General features: G+C 35.9%; 1 protein-coding gene across 1 annotated transcript; it reads left to right on the top strand.

The window, feature by feature from the left end:
* Window positions 1–2,880: 2,880 nt before the first annotated feature.
* LOC108212125 (probable membrane-associated kinase regulator 3) lies at window positions 2,881–3,756 on the top strand. Its single transcript, XM_017383857.1, has one exon. The coding sequence runs from the start codon at window positions 2,881–2,883 to the stop codon at window positions 3,754–3,756; it is 876 nt and encodes a 291-aa protein (XP_017239346.1).
* The last annotated feature ends 9,053 nt before the right edge of the window (window positions 3,757–12,809 follow it).

Below are 12,809 nucleotides of genomic sequence, written 5' to 3'. Positions count from 1 at the left end.
CAGAAGCTCGCGTAGTCCCACATAGGTTAAGATGAAAAAATTGCCGGGAACTGAATGTATACACGTGCAGCTCACTTAGAGATATTTTATTAGTACTTGCAAATTTCTGATATCTTAGGTTTCAGATTAACACTACATCTATGATCTATCCAAGCTTGTCTTCCTAACCTTCTGAATCAGGACATAACTTGCTACTGAAGTTTCATTTGCATAACTGTCTGATAGATCATGCTAGATAGAATTGAAATATACTGATTGTTTTGAGTTTTAGTTTGCTGATGGCAGTTATAAACAAAGTACCTCACGAATTTAAGATAAAGTGTTTAAAGGTAATATTGCACAACCATAGTCCATAGCAATGGATTTTCGTTATCAGGCTAGTTTGGCAAGCTCTGTGATCGGCTTTGTGTATCAAAGAATATCAAAGCACTCTTTCCTCCGAATTTTAATCAGGTAACAGAGACACTGAGGAGTTCCCTTACTTACAGGAAGGTCTGAATCAAGTTATCTTTCGTATAAATCTATTAGGCAAATGAACTCGAATTGTCATTCCTTTTAAGAGAATGATCTAACAAAAGGCAGCTAATTGTTGCTCTGTATTGAATTGACATAGTGTCTTTTAAAGTTATTCTCTGTATTTGCAGGAAGATCACAATGCATGGAATTATTGAAGAATGCTATTACCAGACATCAATAACACGTACAACGGTACAGGTTTGTTGTTATTGAAGCAAGATGCTAGTGCTTGGAGTATGTAACAGAGGGTATCCAAAGAATTTACGACATTTAATTATCATGCCTCATCGTTCTGCTGAACTCGCTGATCCTTATCTTTGCTGAGAGTCAATTGTAATTCATTCATTTTGTATAAGAACTTTTGGATCACAATTTGTCACTGAATTAGAAACCTTAAGCAATTCTCTACAATTTTAAATTTTCTCATCAATAACACCTTACGTGGAATGTTATTGCCGTTTTCATTTTAATATCTTTTAGTTTCCACGTAAGGTGTCTTCATCACATTGGATTTGGACGGGACTAATCCTGTCTCCAAGGAGTTTCAAACGCGAAGAACGGCTTGGCAACAAAGTTGGAACCATGTCAATGTCCTGGTGTGATGAATGTGTCTTGGAACTCAAATTATTAGAACGAGTATCTATCTTGGTTTGCAGACTGGTTAGCCTCTACTTGTTTCACTATCAAGAAAGATATAAAGTCATTATTCATTGAATGGAAGTATAAGCTCTAGCTTGGCCCATCAAAAAGACCTATTATCTGGTCCAATGTGTTGGTTCCATATAACAAACATCTATCTTCATGCAAACTGTTCATAGTCTGTCTAGAAAGTGTGCACATTAAGCTATCACAGACTTACGGTAGAAATCGGAAACCGGAACTAATCGATTGATGACAGGGCCGGCTCTTGGCTAAGGCGATCAAGGCGAACGCCTAGGGCACCATTATCCGGGCACCAAAAAACCTATGCATGTGTAGTATATAGTGATAAATTTATGTATTTATATATTTACATGCATTTGAATTAATTTCGTTGTTAAACTTAAAACAATGTTTTTGATTATGTCATTGTATATTGATTTGAATGTATGTAAATTTTCCTTTACGATCTTGAAAAATAGGGACACTATTTTCAAAATTCGTCTAGGTTACCTAAATCTCTAGGGCCGACCCTGATTGATGATTTAGGATTTATAGGTGATATATCGGATATTTTGAATATATCAGAAATTTTTAGTCAAATCAAAATATAATCGATAAGTCAGTCTTATGGATTAATTAAAAATTAGTCGGGGATGTTTACAACACTCCAAATAGTAAAAGTTTTATTGACAGCTTCGTTTGTTAGATTGAATGGAATTTGACCCAAGTTTGATTCATCGAATGTATATCATTTTTGGTGTTTTTGAGTTTGTGTCTTGTGTTTTCTGCAAGCATAGAGGTATCGAAGCAAGTGGTGTTTCATTGTAATCGACACAAATGTCTGTCTAGTCGCGCATGAACTTTTGCACTAGTCATGTTACGTAGAGGACAAAGTACAGTGTCAAGTGGGTTTGTAGTTTTTTAAGTAGCAAACCAAAAGTTTGTTGGGAAAAGATGGTAGATATATACTATTCAGGACTGTTCAAATGTCTATTTCGATTTCGCAGCACATTTTAATGTCCAAAAATTCAGTATGTCTGTTTGATATAAATATTTTATCTATGTTACACCACATAAAAATCTAAAACTGTCTGAGATTTTATTGTTAATATTGTTACAATCTCCCCTTTCATATGTTTTGGTTTTGATTACTTATGAGAGTTTTGATGCAATGATGTTTTTTTTTCATATTATTTTTAATTTTATTGCAGATTATCTTTAATTAAGTATTTCTTTCGACAAATTTATTGAATTATTAGATATTATTCAAGCTGTTTTATTAAATGAATTAATAGAATATTTTAAGAATTCATCATAATTCGGAGATAATCAGTAACAAATTAAAAGTTTCTTCTTAGTTATCGATATATATTTAACTCATAATCTGTATTTTTTAAAATTTAATAGTATTTAACTAAAAAATAACATATAATCTGTTGAATTTTTATATCTATTAGAATTAGAATTTGCTAAACTTTATGATACTTCTAAAAAAATTCCAAAATTAAAACAACATCGACGAACTCTCTCTAAGATCTTAAGTGGCCTTTTTACAAGTATTCACAAGATATTTGTTATATTTAAGATATTTTATAATATTTTCCTAGTCATAACTCATAAAGCATGCATCAGCGCGCATATATAAGAAGGTTAGACTCTCATAGTTTCATTCATTCTAAACCAACTCTTCAAAAGCTGCTGAGAAAAAGAATAGAAGATAAAATGGCCCCTAACTATAAACATGTAGAAGAAGATGAGGATGAGGGCTATATCGATATGGATTTAAGCTCTTTTTCTTCCAACTTGTTTCGGCATTCGATAAATATTTCTCCTCCTCCTCCACCACAAGATATAGAATTCGAGTTCTTCTCCAATAATCAAAAGAGTGAAACCTCTATTTTTCCGGCTGATGAGCTTTTTTACAAAGGAAAACTCCTCCCTCTGCATCTTCCACCACGTTTACAAATGCTGCAAAATCTTCTCCAGCCCTCTACTACCACCACAACCTCGATATCTCGATCATGCGATGTTTCTCCATCGGAGTCGTTTAGGAGTACTAGTGATAAGCAGCTTGATGATCATCTCTTTGCTGAACTCACTGATGAGAAATTCAACGTTGGTGAAGTTCCCAAGAAGTCTTGGCCTAAGAAGAAGCTCAGGCTGATCAAGAAGTTGTTAGCTGGCACACATTTGAAATCCTTGTTTTCCAAGTCTAGTTGTTCTGATGAGTCCATTGTCAAAACAGCTGCCAATAAAGGAGATCCGGGAAACATATCAAAAGGTGAAACTGACCGTTCAAGCAAGAAAGCTAAGAACTCCGCGAGAAGATCAGGATGGCCTATCAGACAAGAGGATCCATTCAATTTTAGCCACCGGAGATCATTTCATGGGGAGATCAGGCATCATTCTATGAATAAATGCTCGTATTCTGCTTCTTTATCTTCCTCATGTTCTTCTTGTTCATCGTCATCTTCATTCTCTTTTGACACAAACGGGGTTCGTGGGCTGGATCTTCATAAGAGGAGAATCAGCTCTGGTTCTGACACTGAAGGTTCTATTGATGCTGCAATTGCTCACTGCAAAAACTCTCAACAATAGTGATGATGTATCAAGAACATTGCAGTCTATGAAAGAGTGAATGACACAGGATTGTCAAATATATTAATATTTCATGTGATCTTCAGGCATTTGCTATGCATCCCCAAATTGTACCAAGTAAATAGGACTTTACTATGTGAATATACATGTTAATCTATGTACAATTTATTGTATAAATTTTGCGCTTATAAGGCTTTTAATCCCTAAAATCTGACATTTGAACCATCAACCTACCACCAGAGGAAGATGCCGCGATACGATACCGTTCAGGCACTGTCTTTTGGGATACTAGCATACTTTAGAATCCTAATGGATACACACTGCTAAGTTCTGAATCAATGGTTTCTGGTCATTTGTCATTACTGCTTGGCAACAAAGAAAAAGATATTCGAAGGAACATAGAAAAGCGCCCTCTATACGACGAGGGGAAAAAGCGAGTAATGAGATCTGGAAACAAGTACAAAATTTTCACCCACACATATTGTACATTGCTCCATCCTATCTATAATACAACAGGATCTGTTCTCAGATTAAACACGCTAAGGTTGTGTTCACTTGGATTATCATGTCCTAAATAGTGCAATTCGGAAAACTGATCAACAATGACCATAATAGGAGAGAAATAGTCCAAAATATCATAAAATCCATATCCTTTGATGTACTGGATATATCAGTACATATTTTTTTAAATGTGCTTCTAAGGTATAAAGTTCAAGAGCTAGGGAGATGTTTTCTAAGTCACTCCTCACTTTTACTTTGATATTGTACTAGAAGAAAAGCAACCTAATAAGGCTAATGAAACACGAGAACCCACCTTTAAGCAATGCATAGTGTTAAGGGAGAGTGTACATATAAACTTGATGGAAAGTTCCAAGTACGATACTTTTCAATCAAACACATTGGAAAATGTACCTATGCACAAATCGTAATAGTAGTTGAGCAACTGAATAAGACAACTAACAACCGTCCAGACCTTAATAATCAAGATACAAGCATTCCTTTGAAATTCAGCCTTTGATTGCATGGATATACAGTACTTGATAAGGTGCTCACCAACCCCCACATACTCGCATGCATTGCAATTTCTAATGGAAAATAATTCAATCCCTTGTAATCTATATAATGATTAATTCCAAAATCAGCAATAATAGTAATAATAATTCATGACTTTGTGATCAGAGAATTGATATTTGGAAACATCTGAATTTAGGAAAAAAAGAACGTAGCTAAACCGTCTTCCCAGAGATCACTTTTTCTTTTTTATCATTACTCTAATGCTCACTCTATCAGTGCCCTAGAAGTGCTGGAATGAGGACCTGCTCATGGTCAAGCTCAAGCATTTCATACATGTAGTTAAGTATTGATAAGTCATGGTTATTTGCGATAACACTCAAATTAACATCTTACACAAAGGTGCTCGGGTCTCTTAAATACACGTCAATTGTCTGGGGGAGGGGCATCAGCTGCGACAATTTAATAACTACGGATGTGTTGAACTATTATCAATTGATGCCAGCGTCAGTAGATAATAGTTCAACAGGATGCATTAGTTTCCCGTATGCACTAAATTTGGGTCCTTTTGTTGTGATAATCAGATTCTCATACGTAATTTTAGGTAATTTGTGTAATATTCAAGTTCAGAAAATTAGAGTGCTGGGTTCATATATTGACTAATTTGAGCAATAATCTATAGCATTAACAAATCGAAGGGTGTGTACACACCTGACAGTTTGACACCACCCTTTCCTATGTGAACTTTTTTTTCCACATGATTTCCCCCCCTTCCACGCATTTCAAAACTAAATCTCCCTCCTTAAACAATTCAATGTGCTGTAAACTGGTTTAGCATGGAACTTAACAAAATTTAGAACTAATATTTTCCTTAAACTGCAGTGAAGTTATAGAAAAGATTTTATGCCCCCTCCTGAGATTCAGATCAATCTTGGTTTTCTCTTATGCAGCAGTTCCAATACATTATTTCAGAGGGTCATATAATCCACTTAAACTTTCTGCAAATTTAAAGAAAGCTGTACTAAGATCACAAAAACCAACTATATTGTAATAAACAAGACACTGTACTGCATTTGGACTAGGATTAAGTCAGTGAGATGTTCGTATTTGTAATTCTTTGCTGGACGCAACAATGACTAAACGATCATTTAACATGATTAAGCTTTACAAGCAAGGCATGTTGAGCATTGTTCAGTCAACGATTATTTCAAAATCACGCATAATGTAATTACCAACTTAATAATGTAACATCAAGAACTGACAGAACATAACATCAGCGGTCCTGATTCAAAGAATTATGTGACAAACTTGTTTGATTCATTTGGATACCTTTAATCTTTTGTGGAACTACTGTTACAGTTTTCTTTACGTTCATTACAGGCAAATCTATCGTTTAAAATAATAATTTTTACTTAATGATCGATTATGGTTCAATGCATTTAACAATTGACATATATACGACAGAGAGGGCAAAGCCAAAAACAACAAATACTAAAAGCTTACCAAATTTGTGGAAATTTGGTATGCTGAGGCCAGGTAGAATGTTAACAAACGCATGACAGAGCTGCAGCATTATCAGTTAACACTGTGCATTCTTGTCTTTAGAAGGAGATCACTGTGTTAAACTTTATTAAGAAAAACCTCACCATACAAACTAAAATGCAAAATGCCAAAGGCCAAGTGCCTATTCACTAGTCATTCAAGTTCCCTCCCTAATTTTCGAGCTAATCCATTGTACAAGTCAATGACAAACTCAAATCATAACTATATGGGTCCTGGTATGCTGGGGAGGGCTTATCCAACCTACACTTATATGGCCGTTGGATGATGTAGCCAATTGTCGGGATTATAACAAATTTTTGTCACGCCCTGCGCTTTTCTTCCACCGGATTACTAGAATGGTTATTTGTCCAGCGAATTTTTAGAAAAAGCGTTGGACGTGGCAGAAATTTATTATAATCCCGGCCATTGGGCACATCATCCAACGTCTATAAAACGATAAGCTATACACATGCCGGGACCGAGACCCTAACTTATTTAGTAAATAAAAGACATAAGTTACAAACTCATGCATGTACATATCTGTAATCTCTGCAAAAGTTATATTATCTTCATGCATAGATGCATCACGCATATATACACGCAGCAGCTGCACTACGATTTTATTTTTTTCCTGCGATAAAAATTTGTGCATAATCGAACTATCATTTCATACTCCAAATAACAAAATAAACTATCATCTCACACGAATATACTATGCGGATTAATTTTTACATCTCTACTAGTAGAATTAACATGATCTTTAAATAATTAATTATGTAGAGTAGTAAAGGGTTTGAGATATCAGGATGCTTACGGAACCTCTGGATGGAGGGCGAGGAGGACAAATAGGTTCGTTGTCAGAAGCAATCAAGCAAACATGAGAAGATGATCCAGCTTCAGCCATATTTTCAATTTCAACAACGTTTTCGCTGTCGCCCAAGTCTCTGGCCCAATAATGACGGCCTTCCTGCCGCCAGACCTAATCAACCGATTTTATCCCCCGGATTTTCCGGCGACTTCCACAATCCTGGTAGCATATTAAGTAATAAATATCTTTGGCATAGTCCGGAAATAACGGTTAGCTGATTGAATTAAATTTTGATCGGCAGATTGAAATAAATTTTTTGAAAGCGAAGTGAATTAAGGTTTTTCTGATAAACTGTTTTCTAAATAACTATTCCCTCTCTACGATTTTATGTGAGCTGGTTTGACTTTCACGGTGTAGTTTAAAAGTAGGTAAAGTGGGTGTAGTTGAAAAGTGGATAAAGTGGTGGGACCTATCAATATTTAATAATAGATTTGAGCAACTTTGAAAAAATCTTTTAAAAATTACGTGTAGTTGCGTAATAAGTTGCAACTAGTTGCAAATGGCTAAAAACGAATGCCCCTGCGGGGCCGATAACAATAACAATCACAAAAGCAAAATCAACAAGTATTGCAACCAAAAAAATCAACAAAAGCAACTCAAATAATAAAAAATCAACTCAAATATTTATCTCTCCTTCTAGTCTTCGTGACATTATTTCTCTCCGGCGATCGCACTGCCGTGGTTGAGGGAATCCGTCGTCGTCGGAGCTGCCAGAGACGGCGACAGATTTGATGAAGGATGTGGAGGAGAAGGAGAAAAGGAGGTTAGGGTTAGGGATTGAGTGGAGATGGAGACTCGGTGTCGCCGGAGCCACTCAAGATGGCGGCAGATCTGATGGTGTGCGGCGGATATGCTGTTGGATCTGGTGGTGGACAATGTGTTGAAAGATGGAGACAAATGGGGATACGAGGAGAGGGTGGGAGAAGAGAGACTAAGAGAGTAAATGGGGGAGAGGAACGGAAGTACCGTATTAATGCAATCAAAACTCTTTTTGCCTACTAAAACCGTAAATCTGCAATTGATTTAGTGAAGTAGTAAGTTTGCAATTAAAAGGTTAAAACCCGGTATATCTGATAATTTCCTTAAATATTATATGACAGATAAATTTTAATAGTATCTGAATGATGTTTTTTCCATAATTTTATTATTTAAATAGATAAATTTGTTTGAACTTATGTATAAATGTCATTCAACTGTTTTTTAACGGGTCCTTCAATTATTATTATTATTATTATTATTATTATTATTATTATTATTATTATTATTATTATTATTATTATGCTATTATATAGAAATAATAATTATTAGATAAAAAAAGACTTATCAAATAAATTAACAAATAATGAAAAATAATTTCAATGACTTCATGAACATTATGTTTAAAAAATAACTAATTTATAAATTATTAAAAAAAATCACTATAGTATACATGGCTGCACCAAAAGCAGGTGGCTATAGGTTTTAGGAACCGCTGAACTGATAATTCATGATTTGAGGAAAGAATGACTCAGCAGTAATTGATTCGCTCAGCGCTAAAAGAAAAACTTTCCAAATGAGATGAATCACCCGGATCAGACAGTTAACCTCATTCAGCATTCATTCAGATCAAAACAAATGGGCTCTAAGAGCATCCACAGCGGGAGCCCGTTTACCTCATTTTTTGGGACCCAATATCATGCCACATAAGCAGAAGATGGTAAGTGGTTTCTGTACTCCATCGGCGAGGACACTTCTTCCATTTGAGTGGGACCAGCTCCACATATACCACAGCTTGTTTCAGTTGAGATGTTAATAAAATAATATAAAAACTACAGTACTGATCGAAGTGGCCGGGGACACCGTAGAGTAGAGCCGGCCATTCGGGCGGTTTGGCTCGGCCCGAACCGAACCGAACCGAACCGTCATTTAGCCCGTATTTTCACGTTCCGGTTCGAAACCGGCACGAACCGGCATGAACCATGGTTGCCGACGAGCCGCTTACGGGTTCAAGATCTTCGATTCGCAAACCGCCAAAAACCGGCACGCCAAAACCGTTCCAACCCAAAACCTAATAAATACTAATCTAATTCTAATCTAATAGTATATAATGATTAAAAACTAATCCTATCTCTAATAATATATGTCTTTTAATATTTAAAACTAAGAGTTAAGTTCCATGTAGTCCACATATTTACTGTAGTACCATAGACCACGTATGTTCTGTAACTATAGAATGACATAAAAACATTGCAAAATGTATGAAACTTGTTATTTTGTGAAATACATTCTATAAATATCACTATTTCATGAAAAATATTGAAAATCATTTATGTTCGACAAGTAGAACATATATGTTCTGTAATATGTAAATATGTTCTGCAAACTTAACATGTTTTGCAGAATAATGTGTTTTTCACTATTTAACTTGTAGAATGTTTAGGATTGTCAAAATTTTTAACAAAATAATGATGTTTATAGAATATGATTTGCAAAACAACACATTTTGCAATGTTTTTATGTCATTCTATAGTTGCAGAACATACGTGGTCTACGGTACTACGGTAAATATGTGGACTACATGGAACTTTGTTCTTAAAACTAATATACAAATAGAAATCCAAAACCAAGTAGGATTCTGTATCAAAATTCGCAGCTTTCTTTTCTGTTCAGTTTTCGGGCCTTTACAATTGGACTTTGCTTCTTGGACCACTTCTGAATTAAAGAAACTTTCAAGGGCTTTGCGTGGGCTATAAGATCGTCCAATTCTGACATCCGGAACTCAAGTTATGACCCAAACAGTGCAGAAATCGGGTTAAACCCAATAAATCCGAATTTCCTTAGAATTTAGCTATAAAATAACTATTTTAGCTTCAAATCCTTCTCAACTTGGAATTCTTTATTCCCTACAATAAAACATGAAAATATATTAAATAAATGTCCAAATCAATGCAAAATATAATTAAATATGAGAATAAAATCATATAGAATATATATAAAAATATATTCTATCAACCGCGACCCGCCTCGAACCGTTTAACCCGCTTAACCGCCAAACCCGTACAATCCGTATAACACGGTTCCGGTTTCCAATTTCTTCAGCCCGGCCCGGACCGGACCGCCAACCTAGACGGGCCGGTTACGGTTCCACCAGTGACGGTCCGGAAACCGTCTGAACCGGCCCGAACCGCCCCGGCCCGCCCGAATGGCCTGCTCTGCCGTAGAGGGCCTGGACACTTTTTTCATATTACTCCAATGCTATTTTCTGACCATGTCCTCTTTACGTGGATCGATGCATGATTTGGGCACATGTCCTCTTTACGTGGATCGATGCATGATTTGGGCCTCCGTTGCGGATGCTCTAAAACTCCTCAAAGTAGTTTTTAAAAATTAACCTTTTGAACTCAAAATCTCTTGAATTCGCTAACTATCAAACACTGATGGATTGAAATGGTCAAACTTCTGGATCACCGCCACCTCTGATTTTATCTCAAACGTGTGCTCATATTCTCATAATCACTTTTGTGCTTTTTGGCTAAAGTTTTTTTAGAAATAAGAACTTGTTTCTAGAAAAATTATAAAATTCTACCTTTGTTCAAAATAAGTCTTATTTTTATAATTAAATTTATTTTTCAAAGCAAAGAATTTATTTCTAATCAAGAAGCGGCCTTGCTCCTATTTTATTTATTTAAGACTTATGAAAAATACATGAAACTCTACCTTGTTCTAAAACAAGTTTATACATATATAATCAAAAAAAGAAAGTATATATTTTTCGTAGAAAAAAGTAAGGTCTTATTTTTTTTAAAATGGCGGTGGCCAACTGACCCATATTCTATACGTATTTGTCTATTATTTTTTTTTTTTTGAGAGCAAAAGAAATTTCATTAATGAGAAAGATGATCATACAGTAAAATCTCCAACACACAATATGGAGGAGATATAAACACATTATAGCAACCTGTCAAACAGGGGATTCTAGCTAAATTATGAGCTACCCTGTTTGCGTGCTTCTTAACATGACTAAACTCCACATCACTACGACTCTGCATAATTCTAAAGCAATCTTCCAGTATGTTACCAACTTCCACAAAGTACTCAGAATGTTGTTTAAGTGCATGAATGACCAGACTAGAATCACTTTCAATAACTACTTGTTTGAGATGCATCTCTTGTACCCAGTGGAGAGCTTCCAAAACACCATATGCTTCTGCTTCAATCACACTTACTTGTCCTGCAATCCTCCGATTTCTTCCCATCATAAATTGACCATGTTCATTCCTGATGACTAATCCAACCGCAAAAGCTGGATCACCCTCTTTAATTGATGCATCTACATTTAGTTTCACCCATCCAGTCATAGGCGGTTTCCACTCATCCATATTGGTAACCTCAGAATTTGAATGTACCACAAATTGTTGTGTTTTCTTGTTTGCATCCTGCCAATCTTTAATCTGTTTTGAGCTCATCTCCAAAATTAAACTCGCCTCTATTTCCTTATTCTCCCAGATTTTTTTGTTTCGTGCAAACCAAATTCCTGTTAATACCTTCGTAATAGTGATCAATCTATCCATTGTCTCTGTGCTCAACTTGTCCAGAAGCCAATCCGTTGCATATTCTACGACACTCGTGTCATAACTTAGACCAGCCTTCTGCCAACACTTTTTCGCAAAAACACAGTCAAAAAAGAGGTGCATGACATGCTCAATATCTCTTTTACACATTGGACAAGTGATTGGAATGTGAACACCCTTGCTGCGTAACAAGTAACTCAAAGGAATATTATTTTTGCAGAACCTCCAGAGAAAAATTCTTGACTTATGTGGGATCTCCATTTTCCAAATTCTATTCCAACCTCTCACTGCACTATTTTGCCCCATTCGAGTCTCATTGTCCTGCCAGTGCCTATAACCAGACTTGACAGAATATTTACCATTACTTGACAAGCTCCAAGCAATTCTATCTGATACTTCATTTTGAGGAATGCACGTCTGAAGAATGCATTTAACGTCATCAGAATGAAAATTTTGTTCCACTTTTGTCACGTCCCATTCTCTAATGTTTGGACGGAAGTATTCACAAACTTTATCATTTCTGACATTGTTTCTAGGATGATCTTCGACCTTATAGTTCCTTTTGCCTCGCAACCAAGAATCTTGAAAAATATTAATATTCTTCCCATCTCCCAGAACCCATCTATAGCCGGTGCGCATATACTCTTTAGCCTCCCATATACCAGACCATATAAAACTCCCCCCAGACCCTTTCTTTGCTTGCAGAATATTACAATCCTGGAAGTACTTAGCTTTAAAAATTCTGGCGACCAAAGACATTGGATTACATAAGAAATTCCAGATGTGCTTCCCGAGAAGAGACAGGTTGAAACCGTGTAGAGATCTGAACCCCAACCCTCCATTACACTTGGCCACACACATCTTGTCCCAAGATATCCATTTGACCCCTTTCTTAACGCTGCTGTTGTTAGTCCACCAGTAGCTATTCATCATTCTTTCCATTTCTTGACAAAGTGACTTGGGGATAAGAAAACAAGACATACTATACGACGGTATAGATTGTGCAACACTTTTAATAAGGACTGTTTTGCCAGCTTTAGAGAGTAACTTATTGCACCAACCTTGAACACGTTTCCATAGCC

Source organism: Daucus carota, chromosome 3 (genome assembly GCF_001625215.2).
Source record: "Daucus carota subsp. sativus chromosome 3, DH1 v3.0, whole genome shotgun sequence".
In the NCBI taxonomy this organism is placed as follows: Eukaryota; Viridiplantae; Streptophyta; class Magnoliopsida; order Apiales; family Apiaceae; genus Daucus; species Daucus carota.
Note: the sequence above shows the minus strand (reverse complement) of the source record. Positions and strands in the feature narration are given on the sequence as shown.

What these genes read in the sequence shown, in the direction of transcription:
- LOC108212125 (XM_017383857.1), top strand. Translation starts at nt 2,881, where the DNA reads ATGGCCCCTAACTATAAACATGTAGAAGAAGATGAGGATGAGGGCTAT.